Below are 22,157 nucleotides of genomic sequence, written 5' to 3'. Positions count from 1 at the left end.
GACCTCCATCCCCCACCCCGCCTTCCTGCACAAGAGCTAGGGGCAGGGTTAGCAAAGCAACATGGGACCTCCAGACATTCTTCTTTTCTCCAAACACTGAGAAAGTGTCTAGAGCCAGGACACTGAGGAACTGAGGGGTTCCTTCCATGTCACAGGGAGGAGAGGGGATGTCTGGGAGGGCAGCTGCGTTGGCCCAGACCATTACACAGAAGGCTGGTGGGGGTAGAGATGGGAAGACTTGAGGAAGACCTCAAGTCTTCCATCTCTGGCTTCTCCTCCCCCAACAGCCTCCTTCTCACAATGTGTCCTCACAATACAGGCTTGCAGAAGTCAATGATTTTTGAGGCCAAAGTGCTTCTTGCCTCTCCTCTGCTGCCTTTCAATAGGGGCAGGGGCTTAGCTGCCTTCAGCTGAGTCCCTCTCTTTCAGGAAGGGGCTGGCTGGACGGCGGGAAAGGCTTAGATGTATACTAGCCAATGAAGGGGAGAAGGCGTGAGTACAGACGCCAGATGGGAAACACGGTCTGGACAGAGGGGCTTCCAAGGGAGTGAGAGCTACTAAGGCCTCTGGGGTGCCAGGCCTTTGGGCTGGGTGGTCTTCACTGCCCCATAGGACTGAGTTGCTTCCCTCTGCATAGGCACATCAGAACACCCCAGAATCAGCCCCCAGCCCAGGGTGAATCTCAGTGCTCTAAGCAGAGTAGACCCTGGAAACCAGAGTCCAGCCCCGTATTCTGTAGTGGAGAAAATAAGTCCAGAGCAGAACATGACCCAGAGCCGAGGCCAGGATGAGGTTCCTGGTCCCTCTCCCCGCAGCTCAGGGCACTTTGCTGTCCACCTCCCGGGCAGCTGGGGAAGGTGCATGGAAAGCAGGTTCTGACTGCGAGGGTCAGGGTCACACTGGATGGAAGGGGCTGAGGTGGGGGCTTCTCACCTGGAAGGCGTTGCTGGCAAACCCCAGGCCCAGCTGCCGGCAGACCACCATGGCCTCCACAATGCCCCAGTTCTCGCCACACACCGTCCCCCATACGAGGGACCCGTTCCTCTCCACTAGCACCTCCACACGGCCCTCGTAGGGGTTCCGGCCCCCGTTCAGGCGCAGCTGCGGACAGAAAGAAAGGCAAAGTCACCAGATAGGAATGGAGGGAAGCTGCCCCACTGTATTGCCCTCAGTCTCAACTTTCCCCAAGCCGGGGATTCCTGCCTGGGACACTGTCAGCATCAGCAGCATCACTGAGAGCCTGCTGCGAGCCTGCATGGTGCCCAGCGCAGGCTTGTGCATTAGGTCCCAACCTGCAGGCAGCCCAAGGCCTTAGAGGCCTGGGCAGTGACCCCCACCGCTGCACCAACCCCTGCTCCCTGCTGCCATCCCTGAGACACCTGGGGAGGGCCGCCCTTAGAAGCAGACACCCAGGAGGATGCGCCAATGTTAGAACTTAAATGTTAGAACTTAAAATTATTAAAAATGTTAGAACTCGCTAAGACTTCTTCTTGGGCCCTTTGGTCATCAGCACACCCTCTGCTTGGCTGGTTCCACCTCCCAATCTCATCTTCCCCTGTCCCCACTGTCCTCTCCACCAGAACTCCCTTCTGAGACCCCGTAACCAGTCGCCTATTTGACAGTTCAAATACTGTCACAGTTCCACGTGTCAGTTTCAGGGAGACCCCAAATCTGAATGTGCATCTTCTCCATCTCCATCTAAACCTGTGTTCTATCTCCTCCTTGTTCCCCTATTGCAGCAAAAGGCACTCCCGTGTACTCCAGGGGCAGCACACTTTCTGCAAAGGGCTGGGAGGTGTTTTAGGGTTCATGGGTCGTGTGCTCCGTGTCAGAAGTACTCAGCTCTGTTGCACAGCTTAAGAGCGGCCCGGGCTAATGGGTCAATGGCCAAGCGTGGCTGTGTTCCCAGTAAAAGTATAATGACAAAAACAGGCAGAGGGATCGGTCTGGCCTGCAAGCTGTCCTTTGCTGATCCCAGTTGACTCTGTTCTACAAGCCAGCCATCCCGGAGCCGTCCTCCACACCGTCCTCTTTCTCTCTCTCTCCCGCAACAACCAGGCAGAATCTTCCTCGGTGGATTTTATCTCCAAAGTCTCTTTCCAGTTCTTCGCTTCCCTTCGCTCCGTGTGGACCCTCCCGTCTCAGCGCCATCATCCCCTGCCTGAGCCAAACCCCCTCCTTCTCTCCCGGCCTCCGCTCTGGACTTCATCACCCGCTTGTCTGGTCAGAAGCCAGCGTCAGCTCTGAAAGGCCCCTGCTCGTATCGCCTCCTGGCTCGGAGCATGGCAGCGGCTTCCCCTTGCTCCGCCACTCACGCTTCCATCCTGTTCTGTGACCTCCAGGCACGCAGGCCTTCCTCCGGTTTCCACGGCTACCTCTCTTGACCGAGTCATGCAGTAAGCCCCGTGTAAGCCCACTACGTATAGGTGCCCTTCTGCCAGGCTGATCCTTGTTCACCCTTCTGATTCCGCACCCTGAGCCACTTCCCTCTCACTGGGGTCCATGGACACACTCCGTCGCTCCCTACACGTCTCCCTCTGAGCACTTCCAACAGTTATAATTAAGCTAACTCGCCATTTGTTTAACATCTGTCTCCCCCGCGTGAGTGTAAGCTCCTAAGGGCAGAACTGTGTTTGTGCGGTTTCCTGTGTGATCGAGAATTAAGACGGTACCTCACAAATATCAGGCTCTCCAACAATACATTTGGAAAGAATGAATGAATGATCGGTCTTATGGACTGAAAGCATGGACCAGCTTAGGCGAGCTCAAGCAGAGAGATCTGGAGATTGGGGAAGGGCTCTAAAAATGCTCGCCTTCATCCAAACACCTTACACTGCTTCCTTTATATGCCTAGCAATTCATTCCTATGGGACAAGGCATGGAACCCTCACATACTGGGCTGTTGCCTTGCCAGTTCTTAGAAACAACATAACTCCTGAGACATACGTCTCAAATCTTATTATGGATTTAGGAGTTTCAAAGGTCAGTGAGGTCAGCTGGCAAAAAGGCAAGCCAAGGGCAGCCAAGATGCTGGGTCTACCTCCCAGGCTTGTGGAGAAGAAGATTTAAATGAGATAATTCATGGAAAATCCTCACATCGTTAAGTGCTCAAGAAATATTAGTCAGCATCCTAGTAATGATCTTTACTAGGGTGGAGTCCCTTCAGAAACCAAAACTCTCTTCAGAAGAACTAGAAGGGGTCAGAGCAGGCAAGAAGAAGGCTGGCCTTTGGGAGGCCAACATTTGTTTCCTGAGCGTTTCTGGGCTAAGAGCCGGGGTGAAGGTAGGCACTGGACACGGTCTTAGATCTGGATCATACTTCACCCACGACTAACATATCTTTGGGTCTATGTAGAAACACAGACAAATAAGAAGAGCAGAGCCACTGAGAAAATCCCAGAATGGCAGAAGGCAGGCTACCGGGCTTCAACATGCCAAGGAAAAGGCAGCACCTTGGGCAGGATGTGTGTTTAAACCCATCGGGGGCATCTCTAGGTCACCACAGGCCATCCCCCTCCCCTTTCCCCTACCAGGCCCGTGCACCCTGGGGAGGTGGAGGCTATGGGAGTGAACCCGTCCGGTAGGCCAGGTGAGCACTGAGGCTAATGCCAGTGGGCAGTGAGGCTAAGAGCAGAATGAGTTTTAATCGGGTTTGTTACTGTTTTAGAGTTCCTTGTGGACAGTGCCTTGCCTTATGGACTATTGTAACAGTCAGTGACAGGGACCAGGGTTCCACAGCTCTGGGAGTTTCAAGATGCACTGTGGGCCTTTTCTCATTTTCTAGAGAAGACCAGAGGGAGCAAGAGGCCAGCCATGAAGCTCTAACACAGCCCAGGACACCGTTCTCCATGCCCTGGGCCCCACTCTGAGGCCCCAGCATTCTGGAAACAGCCAGATGTGCCAGCTAGAGGTGTTCTGCCCTCACCAGCATGGGAGGAACACCGAGAGGCCTCGGGTCAGCCAGCGAGGATGCCAGGGAAGGTCCAGCGTCCTTAGAGGTTCTGAAAATAACCCTGGCACTCCCCTTTCCTTATTCCTTTGATTCTCGATGGCAGTAGTTTGGGGTCTGAAAGAAGGGCACGGAGCATGGGCAGCTATGTTCTCCTGAACACCAACAGGGAAAGCAAAACACTTCCCGCCAGTGGCGTCCAGCAAGGCTGCCTCGTGTTTTGATAAGGTTGTGGTTAACCAGTCCCACACCTATTTTGGGACGTGAGGGGGTAGGAGGCAAGGGAACACGACCCGGATGTCAGCCTGAAAGGAAGCACGGGCACTTGCCAACTCAACATTCCTCACACGGGCTTGGTCTTGCTAACCAGGCCAGGCCAGGGGAGGCCCGCAGCTCAGAGGTGAACCGGAGGTCAGCAGGGGTGGTCACCCGGGAAGCCCACCTGCCCTTCCTAGAGCCTCCTGGGCTTGGCTTCCCCCTCCCAGCAGCAAGAGGAATGAGGCTTTGCTGGGGCTGGATGACCAAAGCTGCCGGCTTCCAAGTGTGCGGTCTCTAGTAGCCATTCAAGAGAAAAGTCAATTTCCTACCGAACAGGGGTGGCAGAGAAGCCAGGGAAATCATCTCTTTCAACGTCCTTCTTTCCAGAGGAGTAAACTCAAGCCTCAAAGAAATTATGGAAGGAAACAGCCAGTGAGTGACGGCGAACTGACTTGTGTGCCCATGGAATTCCTGCGCTGCAGCCCGACCGTTAATATGGCTGTATTTGGAGAAAGGGTGTTTCAAGAGGTAACTACATTAAATGAGGTCATAAGGATGGGCCCTAGTGCAATATGGTGGGCACACTTATAAGACGAGGAAGAGACACGGGGGATGCATACACTGAGGCCGCATGAGGACACAGGAGGAGGCGGCCATCCGCAAGCCGGGGAGAGGCCTCGGCAGAAACCAGCCCAGCCAGCACTTTGATCTTGGATTTCTAGCCCCTCCAGTTGTGAGGACCAACATTTTTAGCGTCGAAGCCTCCCAGTCCGTGGTGTTTTGTTACGGCGGCCCCAGCAAACCAACACGTGATAATAGCTGTGAGTCTTGGTGGTTCTGTCTGGCATACCTGCCGGTGCCCTTGGCAGCCCCGAGCCACACCACGTGACGGGCTGGCCTGCTGCAGGGCTGAGGCAACCCGTGTGGCCTGTGGGACTTTCTTTCACAGGCGACCTTGCTCCTTTCCTTCCCGGGGAATGGGAGGCCGGGGTAAAAGTCTCCCAGGCCTCCTGCTTGAGCTCAGGGAGCACCCACTGGAGCCTAGAGGGCCCGTGCAAGGGTGAGGCCAGTGGTGCTGGGAGTGCAGAGTCCCCGCTGGCATCGCCGAGCGCACGGCCTGGCTCAGCCATCCCAACCACAGAGTGTATCTGCAAAACATCACTTTCTTTGGCCTAGGTCTTTCATTTGGGTTGAAAACCCCACTCCACCCACCCACCTCCAATCAGCCTGAAGGTCAGGCTGCTGCTGCATACCAGGACGGGGGCACGTCACCTTCCACAGCTCCGTATGGCTATCTTGCAAGGCTGCCAGACGACTGCCAGACTCCCGTAGCCATGGACTTGTGGCCCGTGCTCCCACTCACCCACAGGCAAGCGCACAGCTTGGCTGGGGGTTGTGGGGGTCCCATTTTGGATCCAAACGCATGTCGTGGCTGACTGGTTTGGCATGCCGGTGCCAAGGTCAAGAATCACAGTCGAAGCAAGAACCCCACAGGGGCGCTATCTTGCGCCCTGATGTGTCTGCATTTGCTCATTTTAAAAATAAGCACTTAAGAAACTCTTCAAACGGGCCAGCCAGGTAGCAGGTGACGCCTGGGACCCAGCCAAATATGTGGGACAGTGAAGAGCAATGAATAGAAAGTACTGGACCTTTCCTGAGGATGGGGGAGACCGAGAGGAATTCATCTTGCTGGCTAGCCCTGTGGGAAAAACCACCCAAGCCTGGAGACACGCTGATGTAGGATTTTAGAGACTTACCTCAGGAGAGGAAAGTTGTGTCTCCAGTATAATGTTGTTAAGGTTTCCCTGTCTTTCCCTCTGGTTACCAAACTACACTTTCCTGTTCCAAAATAATGTCTATACTGTGCTTACCCTTGTGTAACTTATAGACCTGCTGTCGACGTGGTTGTCCTGGGTCCTTGCACAGGGACCATGCCAAGGGGGTCACAGGGGCTACGAACCTTGAGATCCTTACAGAAAGGACTAGTGATCACGCCACATGTCCAGTCCCCGTGCAGGGGGTGGCATGCAGCAGGGGCCCGATATCTGCCCCTGAGGAACAGCGTGCTTATCCATACATTTTCTCCCTCGGCACACTTATCGAGTGCAAGGCGACAAAGTCGTTAATAGTGACAGCAGCAGAGTCTGACCCTTTCTGAGCTCATCCTCAGAGCACTCAAATTCCACCTGTGAGAACCCTTGAGTGTGAGGCCACCTGGCTCAGACTTTCTGGGGCTCAGTGACCAAAACAGAGCACAGCCCCTCACCTTCTTCTGGAAGCCCATGGCAGGGATGTTACATCTCACGCCGGCATCTTCCTCGTGGTTGCAACCCTGAGACTCGGCATTGAATTTGCAGTCTATGATGGACTTCTCATTCCCGGTGCACTCGATTTCGTTGAGGTGGATGGGTCCTATTCCTGCGGGAGGAAAACAAGCATGTGCTAGTGACAGCTTCCAAAGGGAAGTTTCTGGAATGTACAAGAAAGTCCTAGACAGGAAGGACGTGTTTGTCCCATCCTCAAACTCTTCCAGCTGCGTCCCATAATCAGCTCAGGCTCCAGGCCTCCTCTCCGCGAAGAGAATTGCTTCTTGTCTTGGGATTCACTTCTCCCCTGAAAGCAAATCAAACGTGCCACTAACTTCCTGCGTGACCCTGGCCAACGCACTCAGCCTCTCTGAATATTGGTTTTCTTCTGGGATAAAGCGTTGGATGAGAAGACACCTAAGGTCCCTCTTCAACTTTAATACCCTGTGTGTTTTGAACCTGAAGGGGTGACTAGCCCTACAGAATTAGAGTCCCTGCAGGAAAGTGACAGCACAATCAAATTGGATAATTTGAACAGAGTTAGAAAAAGGGATTTTGAAAATAAAGGTAAGGGGTGCCTGGGTGGCTCATTCAGTTGTGTCTGACTTTTTCTTTCTTTGTTTCTTTTTTTTTTTAAGTATGTCTGACTCTTGATTTCAGCTCAAGATCTCAGGGTCCTGGAATCGAGCCCCGCACCAGGAGCCATGCTCAGCAGGGAGCCTGCTTGAGGTGCTCTCCCTCTCTCTCTCTTTGCCCCTACCCCACTCATGTGCACGCATATTCTCGTGCTCTCTAAACTAAATAAATAAATCTTAAAAAAAAAAAAAGAAGATAATAAAGGTATGGACAGAGTGTAAGGAAATCACAGAATCACAACAGGTAGTCCAACACTCAGATGCCAATAACAATGGGACATAGAAATAGCTCCTAGGCCTGCAGGAGTGAGGGGGAAGATACGTATCCGACCCAGGAGAGCAAAGAAGTTGTATGGAAAGGCCACCTTTTAAGAGCCATTACCCCTGGTCCAAGAGGGACACATCGGCTTGCAGGGACCCTGCAAGAAGAGACACCTGGCCTCCCTCCTCTCCCCTGCCTGTCTCTGCCGGTGCTCCCTGCTGCACGCACCTGAGTGTGCCCCCCGGGGAATGGCACTGTGGACAGGGGAGCTGCTGGGGCAGAGACAGCAAATCATCTGGCAAGTGACCAATGGTGAACATGCAGGGAAACTGCTCTCTTATGCACCCACATAACCACGGGGAGCCCCCCATTTCTGGGGAGAGAGAATTCCTAACCTGACCAGCCTCAACTTAGCTCAGCTCACAGGGTTACCTCCCCTCTGTCTAGCCCATCAACGTGGATGAAAGCCCAGTTCTCTCTGGGAGCTCTGGGCTACTCTGACTCCCTCTTTGGTCCCCGCCCTGCCTGGGATCACCTCTCTCTCCTGACCCTCACCCACCATCCTCCTCTCGCTCGGGTCCTGCCCCTTAACACTCAGATACTCACCCCTCATCTGACAGCTGCCCTCGCCTAAGCACCGCGTCCCCCGGCCTGTCACTTTCATCCCCATCAGAGTGAACTTCTTGGAAATGTTGTCTCTTTTGTCCCCTCTACTTCCCCGGCCAGCAGAAGGACCACCTCCCACCTGCTTCACTGCCAAGCCCTCTCCATCCTGGGAAGTCCGGCTCGATGTTCTCACCAGAGCCCAGAGCTCATCTCCGTACCCCCCTCCCTCTGTGGTTGACAAGGAACCTGTCACCACACCGGTGTACTCCTCTAAATCTGGGTGCTCTGCGTTTCTGCTGTCACAACGCTCATCACACCCTGTCTTCTCCCATTTGGACAAATGCAACAGCCTCTAGGCTCTGTCCTGCCTGTTCATTCCAAAGTATTTGCCGCAGGGTAGCCCAAGAGTGCTGTTAATGCCTGTTGAATCAAGTCACTCCCCATCTAAAGTCTCTGGAATGGCTTCTCACTCCATTGAAGGGTAAAATCCACAGTCCCCAGGGGGCCCGTTCGGCATAATGTGGCCTCTCACTTAGCCTTCTGACTCGGCCTGCTCCTCCCACCTCTGCTGTCCCACCGCCTCCTTTGGCTGCTTGACTGAGCTGAGCTTTTCCTCTGCATGTACCCTCTGTCTAGCCCATCTTCCTCGCCCCCTCATCAGCTAACTCTCAGCCTTCAGGGCTCAGCTTTGACCGCTTTCTTTGAGAAGCCTTTCTGACTCCTGTCTGAGCTGAGCCCCTCTGTTCTGTGTCTGCTTCCCTACTGGGCTGGAGGCCCCTTCTGTGATCTCCGTTGCAGAGGTTTCCAGAGACACTCGGTATCTAGGCTCACCAAGGCCAAAATTAACACCCAGGAGCAACCTATGTTAGCAAGTGAGAGCCAAGTTTCCCTTCCCTTGGAAATTCACAAATTCACAAATTCAATTCACAAACAATAAGGCTTCCAATTCAATCGATTAAAACACAGTGACTATAGCTGGAAGCATCCGAGGTCTCAGAGTACAGAGGCTGTGACAGTACAGACCCCGAACAGGGTCCTCAAGGCGAGCAGGGGCCCCAGCTCCAGGAATCAGGTGGATACAGAGACGGGCAGCACCCTTGGACCTGAGTGTCCGATGTGGGGCTTGCTTGACGACTGTCAGAAGGATGGTGTGTATTTCTTGAGCACTTACTACGTGCTGGTTCCTGTCCTACACACATCGCGTACATGAACTCATCAAGTCATCGCTGGTCAGTACAATGAGGAAACGGGGGGCTGACGATGAAGTAACGAGCCTGATGGAGGAGCCAGGAGGCAAATCAGGCAGTCTGGCTCCACGATGGGATTCTCTCCTGATGAGAAAACCCCCGTGTGCCGGACGAAAGCAGAAGGTTGCTGTGCAAAAGCGCGGAGCATTTGGGAGCGCCTGTGTTCTTCATCTGGGGATGCTCTCTCGGCCCCTCCAACACCTCCTTTTGCTGACCTAGCTAGAGGTCCGCCTCCAAGGATCTCAAAGCCTTCCTAGGGCCCCACTCTGCCAGACACCAGCTCACTCCCACCTGCAGCTTCTTCTGTCCACACATCTCCCTGGGAGGCGAGGAGAGACTAGAGGAGGGAGCCTGCGACTCCTTAGGGAGTGAAGGGCGCTTTCGGAGCCCTACCTCCCTCCTCTGTCAAAGGCCATAATGACATCTCTCTGGCAGGGTGGGGTTGAGGAGGAAGGACAGACACCAAGGGTGGTCAGTTACCAGTGGCTCAGGAAGTGGTAGAGTATCCGGATCCCATCTCGTATCCCGTGGCCCCTCTGAATGCAGGTTCTCTTTGAGGGAGGCTATTTCTAGTTTCCCCCTTTGACACGAGCCCCAGGGAAGCAGAAACCATTACCGTAAATGTTTGTGGAATAAATGAATTCTCCATTCCAGGGCCCAGCCCAAACAGTCCTCAGTGAACGCTTATGAATCACTGGCCTACGGGACTGGCCCGGGGAGGAAAGGTTTGTACAAGAGTCTAATGTGCTCTAGACTCCAACTAACAACGGGTTGTCTCCTTCCAGCCTCACTTGTATAAATGCCCACAGGGTTCTCAGACACATGGGGATGGGGATCCGGAGGGCGGGCCCCACGTTCCTGAGGTAGACACACTCCCGGCACAGAGATGGGAACACCAGTGTTTCTCACTGTCTTCCTGCAACTCCCAGTTCTGCAGGGTGGAAGGCGTCCCTGAAGGCCGCTGGCCTGGGTCTACCGAGGCCGGTAGTGCCTGTGGGCATTCTGACCCCCAATATTCGCCTACTCCTGGTTCTGGACTGACCCCTGGATTATTCCTCCTCATGATGCCTTCCCCACCTGCACTTTGGCCCTATTCTTCCCCCAAATATCAAGCCTTGGCCCCGGGATGGGAGGGGCATACCACAGGCCAGGGCCGAAGCAGAGCACTGGGCATAAGCCTAACGCCCTGGAGTGGTGTCACAGACTCCAGACCCACAGTCAACTCTTCGGGTCACAGTCACATTTTTAAGAGCCCAGTAGAATACAGTACGACATAGTATGGCATTTTGCATGCCGTAGAGGTCAGCACTGTTTCCAGAAACTTCTGTTTCAGCTTTATGTGCATGGCCTGTCCCATCATGTGTATTTCTGCTGGGGGATGTCAGGCAAAGGGCTTTCTAAGCCACTGTTCTAAAGCTGCCCTGACCCACACAGCCACTGACCACACAGAGCAAGTGGACCATGGCCCGTCCACACCGAGATGCTCTCTAAGTGTAATGCACAGCTTAGAGTTAAAAGTTTGGTAGGCAAAATGTACACTATCTCATTAGTAGCACTGATGGTGATGACACATTGAAATCATAATATTTGGGATATAGTGGACTAAGGGAAATATATTATTAAAATTAATTTTTCCTTTTTCTTTTTATTTATTTGGCTACAAGACAATTTAAAATTACTTCTGTGGCTCCTGCTATATTTCTATTGGACAGCTAAGGGACAGAGTGCTCAAAATTCTTTACCAAGCATTCACTCAGCTGATCCTACTTATGCAACTGGAATTCATTCATTCATGTGTTCTTCATAAAATGAACAGCCTAGAGCACTATGAGTCGGGTAGGGATTACAGCATTAGGGATACAGAGGTGAAGGACGCAGCCCCTCTCCTCGTGCAGCGCTGGGTCTTGGGAGGAGGTGGTCGTGGAAACAGCCAGCTGGAGTCCAGATGTGTGCAGGGGGTCCCAGGGCGCAAAAGCACAGTGTCTGACTCTGACCTGACCTCCAACCTGGTGATAAAAGTGGGTCTCAGAGAATCATAGGAGGCTGGAGCCATGACTCCAGTGTAGAATCTGAAACCCCAGGTTTTGCTCAAGGTCACCGAGCAGGGAGGTGGCAAGGCTGGGACTGGGGCTCAGACTGCTGGCCTCTTAGTCCTTGCCTTTCACACCCAAACTATGGGTGCGGTTGCTCGGTCCATCGACCAGAGCCGGGACTGAACTGACCCCATCTGCTCTGTGACTTGACATTGACCGTGGACTTTTCCCTTCCTGCCTACCAGAGTTGACCTGCCCAGAGTGGTGGCAGATCATAAATCACCCAGTGGTTCTTTCACGACAGCATCAAAAATGCCAGCGGTCTCTTCCAGAGTTTGGTAGGTCCCTGGAAACCTGCGGCCGCTCTGGGCAGTGAAGTAACTAGGTCAAATAGCACACGCCCACAATAGATGGAATGCTTATGTCATCCAGTGCTTATTTGTTTCTCAGAATGAGTGGGCTTTGTCCCGCAGGCCTTGGGAAAGCACAGACCAACACATCAGCCAATGGGGGGCCCGGACTGTGGGGGTATTTGCCATCCAGGGGAGCTCCAAAGAGCTCACCATGACTAAAGAGAAGAGGACTGGCCTGCGGTATAACTGAGGCTTCTAGGCGGCACCACGCAACGTCAGAGGCCAGCCTAGATCCCTAACCTTCTGTGCATGCCCAGGAAGCTTGTGGGATTGCAGAATGGGGATTCTGAATGTGCACAGGACTGGGCCATGGTGGACATACCAGGAGAAGCCCCAATCTGAGAGCTAATGACTCGGGTTTCAGATTTTCTCCACCATTCATTATGAAGGCTTGTCCTCTCACGCCTCCAGGCCTCGGCTGTTGGATCAGATGAACCGAGGTCCTCCCCAGCAGGGCATCTCTGATTCCAGGACTCTCTCTCCAGTCCATTGGGCTGTTCCTTCCTCCAGCCTGTGATCAATGACCTCACCACATTCCTCTCTGCGGGGCGACGGCCCTTGTCCGGCAGTATGGAAACATCTCCCCACAGGACAGGATGCCCCACCCTTGTCAGAAAGGGAAGCTGTCTGTCATGTCCTCATGTCATGTTTGCATCACTGTTCTCAACGAAATGACCTGCTTGAAAGCCTCTTATACTTTTGTTCTCTGCTTAGATTTGTTCGGGACACTTAATAAGAACCAGGCCCCTTGTCGTTAGCATCACGTGACATCCAGAGCCGGGCATCCTGTTCCCAGTCTCTGGTGGCAGGGAGAAAATGTTTGTGGGGCTATGCTAGAGTGGAAAAGTGAGATGACTTTTGAGATTCTCGTGTGCCTGGGGTGGGCCACGGCCAGAGGAATTCTGAGATCCTGTCCTAGAGGAAGGGCCTGAGAATTCCAGCTTTCTTGGTGGGGCAGTGGGGAGCACTGGGTTGCGAGCTGGGAGACCTCCATTAAAGTCTTCATGGCCTGCTAATAATGTTGTCTGATGGTTACTCACTTCTTTCTCTGGGTCTCAGCTTCCAAATTCATAAAATGGGGGTTCGGGGTTCTAAGCTCCCTTCCAGCTCTGACTACGGGGAGAGGCCTGGCACTCTCCAACAGTGCGGCAGCTGCAGGAGGGAGGAGGCCTAACAGCAAGACCCTGAAAAGCCCGAAGCCAGCCTGCTGGGGCGGGGCTCCCTGTGCCATGCTCCCCATAGAGAGACCCCAGAACGCTTCCCCAGTCCTTACCTTGCCCCAGCTGGGAGCCAGTGATGGCCTCTTTGGCACTCCCGAAGCCCAGTTCTCTGCAGACGACGCTGGCAGACACCAGGTCCCACTTGTCGTCACAGACAGTGCCCCATTCTCCGTTCTTGAGCACCTCCACTCGGCCCTCCCCGATGTTGGCACCACCTCTCAACCGCACCAGGGGTTGCTGGAGAGACACACGGTCCTGCTGAGTGCAAAAGCCGAAGCACGTTCTGCAGGCAGGCACTGCCCATCCCCCCTCCATTCTCCGCTGCCCCCCTCCACAGCGAGGTGCCTGGGCCTGTGCGGGCACCTAACCAAGAAGGTGAGGGACTGAGACAGTGGACACCGCGCGGGGATGGGGAGCCTGCCGCGTGTCCTCGCGCTGCACTTCCTGCTACCGCTACCTCTGATTCTACCCCAGGTCCAAATTAGCCCAGCTTTTCAGGAGGCAGCCCCACTAGGTGCGCAGAGAGGGTGGGTGCTTACAGCTTATTATTTTTTTTTATTAACATCGAATATATTATTTGCCCCAGGGGTACAGGTCCATGAATCATCAGGCTTACACAATTCACAGCACTCACCATAGCACATAAACTCCCCAATGTCCATCCCCCAGCCACCCCATCCCTACCACCCGCGTCCAGCAACCCTCAGTTTATTTCCTGAGATTAAGAGTCTTTATGGCTTGACTCCCTCCCCAGTCCTATCTTGTTTTATTTTTTCCCTCCCTACACCCCATGACCCCCCCACCCTGCCTCTCAAATTCCTCATACCAGAGAGATCATATGATAGCTGTCTTTCTCTGATTGACTTATTTCTCTCAGCATAATACCCTCTACTTCCATCCATGTCGTTGCAAATGGCAAGATTTCCTTTCTTTTGATGGCTGCATAGTATTCCATTGTGTGTGTGTGTGTGTGTATTGTATATTGTGTGTGTATTGTGTGTATTGTATATGTATACACACACACACATCTTCTTTATCCATTCATCTGTTGATGGACATCTAGGATCTTGCCACAGTTTGGCTATTGTGGACATTGCTGCTATAAACATTGGGGTGCCCATGCCCCTTCAGATCCCTACATTTGAATCTTTAGGGTAAATACCCAGTAGTGCGATTACTGGGTTGTAGGGTAGCTCTATTTTCAACTTTTTGAGGAACCTCCATACTGTTTTCCAGAGTGGCTGCACCAGCTTGCATTCTCACCAACGGTGTAGGAGGGTTTCCCTTTCTCTGCATCCTCGCCAGCATCTGTCATTTCCTGTCTTGTTAATTTTAGCCATTCTGACTGGTGTGAGGTGGTATCTCAGTGTGGTTTTGATTTGTATCTCCCTGATGCCGAGTGATGTGGAGCACTTTTTCATGTGTCTGTTGGCCATCTGGATGTCTTCTTTGCAGAAATGTTTGTTCATATCGTCTGCCCATTTCTTGATTGGATTATTTGTTCTTTGGGTGTTGAGTTTGATCAGTTCTTTATAGATTTTGGACACTAGTCCTTTATCTGATATGTCATTTGCAAATATCTTCTCCCATTCTGTCAGTTGTCTTTTGGTTTTGTTGACTGTTTCCTTTGTTGTGCAAAAGCTTTTGATCTTGATGAAATCCCAATAGTTCATTTTTGCCCTTGCTTGCCTTGCCTTTGGCGATGTTCCTAGGAAGAAGTTGCTGTGGCTGAGGTCAAAGAGGTTGCTGCCCGTGTTCTCCTCAAGGATTTTGATGGACTCCTGCCTCACATCAGGTCTTTCATCCATTTTGAGTCTATTTTTGTTTGTGGTGTAAGGAAATGGTCCAGTTTCATTCTTCTGCATGTGGCTGTCCAATTTTCCCAACACCATTTGTTGAAGAGACTGTCTTTTTTCCATTGGACATTTTTCCTGGGTGCTTATGGTTTAAATGCCCCTAAGTGCTCACTGACAGCTTGGAAACCGGGTGGAACACGGGGTTTATTTAATCTCGTGGGCATAAGAGCCACTCTCCACCAGTGCTCAGACCAGAACCCACATGTCCATCCTCTAGCCGAGGTTCCCGCTCAGCCACATGGCTCTCACCCACTAGTGGTGCCTTGTGGCTGCCGTGGCAGGGCAGGGCGCAGTGATAGCCCCCAGGCTTACAGACCATGGGGACTGCTCTGAGCCAGGCACTAGCCAGAGAAGAGGCACAGGGGTGTGTGCAAACACCAGGAACCTTCAAGCTTTAGAGAACAAACCAGATTCTGCCGGCTGCAGCCTGTTTGCCGTGGAGCAGTGCCCTCTTCCTTCCCCCACCAGCCGGCCCAAGCTGTCTTGCTTGGGCAGCTGTAGCTCCCATGTTCTGGAAACTGATCATATGGGCTTGTGGGTGGGAGCAGCACATGGGAAGAGGAGGGGGAGGACAGGCGGTGGCTGCTCATTTATGAGGGGGCAGACCCTGTATTCCTCTAGCCTGATGGAGGCAGACTGCCCAAGAACCTCGCCCTAGCCTGGCAGTGACCATGCAGAGTCAGCTGGGCCCGGAGGAAATAAAGAAACCAAGGGAAAATGTGATGTAAGACTCACTCCCCCCTTTTTTTTCTAAATTCCTTTGGCATGAACTTGATTCCTTTGCTTTAAACCACACAGCAAAAGGAATTCCAAAACAGTAGGGTCTGGAATTCTGGATGACCCATGAGAAAAGCTTGGAGGCTCAGGCTGAGGCTGTAGGAAGGATGTGGCCATCACATCGTGTGGCAGGGGCAGGGGGGCAAGCGAGAGTGTGCAGGGGATGCGGGCAGGAGTGTGGCACTGTAAGGGGGGCTGTCTATGTTGCCTGGCTGCATGCGTGTGCTGGGGGGGGGCTGTGTATTTTGGAGGCCCCCAGAGACTGAGGCAGTGGGGACGGCCGGCTGCTGGAAGCGTCAGGAAGGCACTCCACATGGTTGATGGCTGGGCTCACGGTATTCGTTTCACTCTTTTCACTGAAGACTTTTTCTTTTGTGCGAACACACTGCCCCCCAGCTGGGAAGGGGCACCCAACTGGTTTATCTGCCTCCCGCCCAGGCTTCCCTTTTCCTTTGGATGAGTGTTACCACCCCCTTCCCAAGAGCAGGTCCTTAGATGTTGACGGGGAGAGCAGGTGGCAGAGGGGAAAGATGGGAGAGACAGGGAGAGGGAAACAGACTCAGAGTGAGGCTATTTGAGACTGGGGAGGGGCTGCTCCTCCCGTCCCCTGGCCTGGATCCAGCTGACACACCGTCTATCCCCATCAGGGCCTTTCCCCTTCCTCTTATCCGTGACATGGTCAGAGCTCACCTGCCCGTGTGAGCGTGGAGGTTTTATCTGGCACGGGGAATCGCTCCTTAATAAATGAGCGGCCACCCTTCCTACCCTGCTTCTCCTCCTCCCGTGCTATTGCCACCCCCCAGTCCCCCGTGAGCAGTTTCCAGAACATGCACAACCCAGAGAACCTTTGGTGGATGTAGAAAAAAAGGAAGGGTATGATTTTCAAGGGAAGAAAGAGGAGCACACGTCCCGTGTTTGAGAGGCTGCGTCTGGACTGCCATGGTGGGGACAGTTCACCTGTCCTAAGAAACCAGACACTCGAAACAGGGCTGTCATTTATGTGAGCAGATGTACACCGACGTATCTTGAGAGCACTCATACGCACACAGTGAACATGTGTGCACACGCACATGCGAGAACACACGTACACATGAACACACATATATGAACACATGTGTGCACACACAGGTGCTGCTTGCACACTCAGAACGTGGCTGAGGGCTGCGAGTGACACAGACATGAATGGCAGGTTTTCCTTGTCTGTCTTGGTGAACGCTTTTAAAAATCTTTATCCTTTCTGTTGCAGAACAAAACATACTCAGAAACACTTGTAGCGGAGTTCAGGTGCTTTTGAGAATTATGCTGACTTTCCCACCCCCACCAACACTCCTGTCCTCTGGGAATTGAGCAGGGCTCCCCTGCCCCTGCCTTTCGAGCCTGGCCAGAAGGCAGCGCACAGAGCCCGTGACAGTGGGTAGGAAGTGCTTTCCTCTCCTTGGTATCTGTCCTGCACATAGAGGATTCTGGTCTCAGAGTGGAGGAGCAATGGTGGAAGGCCAGGTAGGGGTGCTGAGCATTTGGGGCTGGGGCCCTGCGGCACATCACACTCTAGAGGTGGCATCTATGGGCAGGGCCGGCCCAGACAGGGGTCCCACTACGTTCCTGCCCTGTAGGCAAGTAGTCTGAGCTGGGACCAGCTCTCCTCATTCTTTCCTGGGGGGCGGTCCTCCACTCCCTGGCCTACATCCCACCCCCCACTCAAGGAGCCAGACCTCTGGCCGTGTCCTCACCTCTGGCTTGTAGGCTTTCCGGAATCTCGAGGGCCCATCAGGGCTGAAGACCTGGCCAGGCACACAGCTCACCACAGCCGGCAGCCCATTCTCACATGTGACATTCTTCACGGGGTCCAGCAACACCTGCGGGCCGAGCTTGCAGCTGGAGATGTGGGCCTCCGTGCCCGTGCAGTCCATGGAGAACGGCCAGTAGCGCTGTTTCTTCCGGGCGGCAAACATCCTGAGGGGGGCGAGACAGGCGGCTGACCAGGGCATCATGGCACCCACCCCCACCTCGTTCCTTCCACGACCGGGGAGTGGGCACAGGGCCAGCTGCTGTGCTGGCTTCTGGGGATCTGGTGGGGAATGAAATGGGCACAGTCCATGCACCTGGACCTCAGCCTCGATGAGTGATCCAGCACTCGCTGAGCACCTCAGCCGTGCGGGGCACCATGCTGGGCGCTGGGGAGCAGGACCTGGAAGGGCGGACGTGGCCTCCTTCCCCCAGGTAGCCTAGATGCTAGAAGAGGAGAGACTCAGGAGCAAGATAACACTAAAGCCTATAAACACAAAACGTAGGGATTTAAATGAGGTAAGATCCCCGGTCCCAGGAAATCCTCAGTCCCAGGCAAACCAGAATGGTTGCTTACCTAAACGCTTCAGAAAATTTCCACACAGTCGGTTGGGGTTTCTTGCTTGTGTCAACGAGCAGAATGAGCTGAATGTTAAACTCTCTCCCAGTGACACACAAGATCAAAGGTGTGGCTCCGATAAGAAGCAACGAACGAGAACAGTCTTAAATCACCCCATGGGCTGAATCAAAGCATAACTTGTTGGAAATGAAAATGGTCATGAAAGTCAGCCACGGACCTTATCAAATATTCACATGGGAGCCAGTGAGGCTGATGGTGTCCATGGAGCATTGCCTAAGGGAAGGTCTTAGCCTGTATTATGCGTAAAGTATTCCTTTTTATGTGTTTCTGGAAGGCAGAACAAAGGTCAAGGTGAGCCAAAGTGTTTTCTAAAACAATAACCAACCGATAAATAAGGAACTGGTCAACAGAAAGGTAACCGTGCCTCAGGTTCCCCCTCTCCAAATGAGAAGCGAATGGGATCTCCTTGAAAAGACTGCTTATACCACCTGTGAAGCAATTAAAACCACACACAGGAAGGGCTTCGTCCGTGTCTGTAAAAACACCGGTAAAACACCGGTAACTATCTTGTTAAAGGAGAAACAACGGGGATATGAGACGGTAGGGCTCCCCAGGGTTGCCGTCCTGAGACACGTTCTCAGGGAGGAGCAGGATTTGAGCTAGGCTCTGAATGACGGTGGGATTTGCAAAGGAGGGTGTCACAGGGTGTCCTCTGTCCTCTCAACACTGTCCCAGCTCTCTGGGGGTCTGTGTGCTTGTCCCTGCTTGGCAGAACCACACACAGCCAGACAGATCCACAGCATTGCTGCCAGCTGCCCAGGGGAGGGGCCTCCTGGGGCAGGCTGGCCCAGGGCAGGGCAGAAGAGGGGGTCCTGTTTCTGCTGGTAGGGGAGGCCTGGGAGTTTCCACTTTGTTAAGGAGTGAAGGGATGTGAACACGGAGGAAGATGAAACCCTACAGACACTGCCAATATTTTTTCTTAACCTGAAATTTCAATGGGTAATAGTTCTAGTGTACCTGTGTGCCCAATGACAGAGAATCTTTGAAAAAAGGGCTCTCCTGAGAAATTTCCAAGCACTGTGGCCCCTCCCCACTTTGTACACACGAGGCTGCTGCCTTTGGAATCACAACCTCCAGCTTTTTCCCCATGACACCCCTACCTCGGACTGGAGACCACCCTTGAGGGCTGTCTCCCACTTGTTCCTCTGGCCACCTCGATGTTAGGTGAGCAAACCCACTCGGGGGAGACCAGCTGCGCAAGGCCTAAAACATCCTCTTGCTTCCAGGGTTCAGTGAACAGCGCCCTCACCCAGCAAGAGATGTACTGAGCTCAGTGTAGACTGCAGGGCCCACAGCAAACACAGATCTGCTCTGGCCTTTCCCAGGCAGGCCCTGCTTCCCTCTCACATCAGCTCACAGGAATGCACAGGCCTCCACTACGCCGCTGGGCAGCGGTTCCCCCTCCCCCACTCAGTCACTCAGTGAGTCACCAGCGCCAGGGCCAGGCCCCAGGTTGGGGGGGGGGTGCAGACATGAGGCAAGTCCTGGGGAGGACAGCCCACGCCAGGTCTCCTTTTTGGAGGGTGACTGGAGTGAGGGGCAGCTTTGGGCCCGGGGGGCAGCCTGCTGGAGAAAGGGGTGTCTAGGCCTATGAACCCTCAGCGGGGTTGTTGCGCCTGAAAATGAAAAGTCCTCCTGGCTCTTCCCCAGCCAAGGGAAAAGCCAGATTTTGTTAGGGATCCTGCCAGCTACTGTGTATGCCTGTTCCAAGAATGAATTCCAGAATTTGGGAAGTAACCACAAGATGGGCTCGGGGACCCACTGGGCCCACTGTGAGATGGGCCCGAGCTAAAACTCCATTAATCACCTGACCTTCAGGAGCCCCTCCTCTGACTGGAGAGCCAAAGTGACCAGTGGGTCTACTGGAAGCAGTGTCGTTCAGAGGCTGTGTCTAGTCCTGCTAAAGTTCTGGTTATTTCCCCTTCCTTGGTGCACCCTTTGGTAAGAGGCCATTGGTCCCTTTGGGGAAGGCTGGGTAATTAGCTGGGGTCCTTCTTCAAGAGGACCCGGCCTCCCCTTCACTCAAGGGGTCCTGCGTCTGTAAGCTGGCTCAGGTCTGGGATTTGGGGGAGGGGTGCAACTCTCTGTTTTTATGACTCATGTTCGATTTTTCTTCTCTCTCCTAGAGTTTCTGTCATCTAGAACGAGTAAGAATTTAGTAGGCTTCCTTCCTATCCATTGCTTCTAGGAACACCATGACCAACCAGCCCACACCATGGGTCTGTAGGGGTCAAGATGCTGTCATTCGGGAACCACGCTCACCTGGCCTTGGGAGGCTGAGTGCTGTCCCCCGGCCCTTCCGCCCTGGGATCCAGTCACACGCAGCCCCACTCTGCAGTTATGGGGAGGTATGGCCTGTAGAGAAGAGCTCTCCGGGAGTTCTTAAGAACACCAGGGTTTCCCACACAGATTTATTCCTCAGTCCTAGGGCAAGTGTGTCTTCTGGACCCTCCCAGGGTGGGTGAGGTCTCAGATGACAAGTGCACTCCAGTGTTTCAGTCTCTGTAAGTCTTTGAATCCCTTCCTTTGCGTGAAATCAAGGAGAGCTGGCATGTCCATTTCGCTCACCGTGGGCCACATTTTGGCCCTAGTTTCAGCCAACTAACCATATTGTTAAAGTTTTTCCTAACTCCTGAGAGGCAACATTAGAGGCAGAATCTCAGCTTCGTGAGCTCATATCAATAAATTAGCATCAACACTGGGGTCCTGCTCTAAGAAAAAAAAAAAAAAAAAAAAGACCACAAAATGCTCCTGGCTCCAAGAAAGGGCCCTGAAGCTTCAGTCTGATTAGCTTCAAGGAGCATTCATGGTTTCCCAGGGCCAGAGCAGAAGTCCGCTAATGGCAAAGCAGCTGACTCCACTCCCGGCAACCCAGAGGGCACAAGGACTCTGAGGGACATGCAGGAACCACCTGGAGGGCACAGGGTGGCGAGCTGGGAGGCTCTGATGAAGAGCTGTGGCCCTGGCCCTGGAGATGACCGAGGCCCCTCAGTGGCCACCAAACACACCAGCTGGCAGACAGAGCAAAGGGGGCAAGGCCTCAGGCACTGCCCAGGTAAATGTCTAAGGCTGCAAAGCTTCTTCGGACCGAGTAGAGATGGCTAACCCACTCTAGACAGAATCACTTTGAGAACGATCTTCTTCCCAGCGTGAAGGGCCTCCCTGGGACTGACGCACATCAGCAATAGCAGAGACAGGGACAGGCTGCGGCAAGGGCTGGGGAAGGAGGCTGCTGGAAGGCGCAGACTCGGGGACCATGCAGGGTGGCCCTCACTCGGCTCCTAGGCCTCTGCTGTCCATAGCCTCTCAGCACAGCTCCCAGACCCCTGTCCCCAGGCCAGCCCTGCCCAGCTCCTAAACTTAACAGCTGCCCCCCGTGGTGGGGGCCTGTGCCCTATAGCCAGGCCCTGCCTTTGGGGTTGAGCAGAGCAGGAGCCTGGGGCTGGAGGGGACAGCAGCAGTGTGGAGAACACACCTGGACACCCCAGTGTCCTGGACTCTGTGACCCCCAGTGCCCTGACCTGCAGGCCTGCATCTCCTTCTCTGTGGACTTAGGACTCGGTCCAGGTGATGTCTGAGGCTGCTGCATGCCCTGGGAGTCCCCGTTTGTCACTAACAGCTTCCTCCAGCCAGCTGCCATCACGGTCCCAACAGCACCACTGAGGCAGAAACTTCCCAGTGTGCCTTTCTGTCTGGGGACCCAGCTGTCAGCTGAGTCTCAGAGGCTAACAGGAAACACGGCTACAAGCTTTAATGCCCGCCCTCCTGCCCTCTCCGGCTAGGGTCGGGAATCAGCAGCGTCCTTAATCATCTCCCAGCTTGGCTGAGAACACCACCCTCTGCTGTGGCCTTGGATGCCTCCCAGCCCTTGGGGCCTCTTCCTGTCCCAGTTTGAACAGGGAAGCCTGACACAGGGGTGGGGGGAGCAAGGAGACAGCTTCCAACCAGGCCCTTGAGAGGATTGCCCGGGGCACAGCCGCCAAACACAGATCTGCGACCCCTCCTCGAAAGCAGGAAGGGGACTCAGGACCATCCTCAGCTGGGGAGACGGCTTTCAAATGCTCTCTGTACAAGGCATGTGCAGCCTGGCCTTGGTCTGATGGCAGCCTTCCCACTCCTAGGACTGGGCTGGGGGCTGTGGTGGGGCCAGCCAGGGGAGGGGTTTGCTTT

At 53.8% G+C, this 22,157-nt stretch overlaps 1 protein-coding gene across 3 annotated transcripts in view; it reads right to left on the bottom strand.

The window, feature by feature from the left end:
• LOXL2 (lysyl oxidase like 2) overlaps positions 1-22,157 on the bottom strand; it is an 88,052-nt gene that overhangs the window by 16,148 nt on the left and 49,747 nt on the right. Inside the window, exons 5-8 of one of the 3 annotated variants that reach the window (XM_044225145.1) lie at positions 17,293-17,515; positions 12,983-13,184; positions 6,474-6,625; positions 934-1,101 (exon numbers count right to left, since the gene is read on the bottom strand). In XM_044225145.1, coding sequence (XP_044081080.1) covers positions 934-1,101; positions 6,474-6,625; positions 12,983-13,184; positions 17,293-17,515 — 745 coding nt within the window. Of the gene's footprint in view, positions 1-933; positions 1,102-6,473; positions 6,626-12,982; positions 13,188-17,292; positions 17,516-22,157 lie in introns of all 3 variants that reach the window. The other 2 variants (XM_044225143.1, XM_044225146.1) reach the window with 2 other exon arrangements.

This window comes from Neovison vison, chromosome 11 (assembly GCF_020171115.1).
Source record: "Neovison vison isolate M4711 chromosome 11, ASM_NN_V1, whole genome shotgun sequence".
Lineage (NCBI taxonomy): Eukaryota > Metazoa > Chordata > Mammalia > Carnivora > Mustelidae > Neogale > Neogale vison.
Note: the sequence above shows the minus strand (reverse complement) of the source record. Positions and strands in the feature narration are given on the sequence as shown.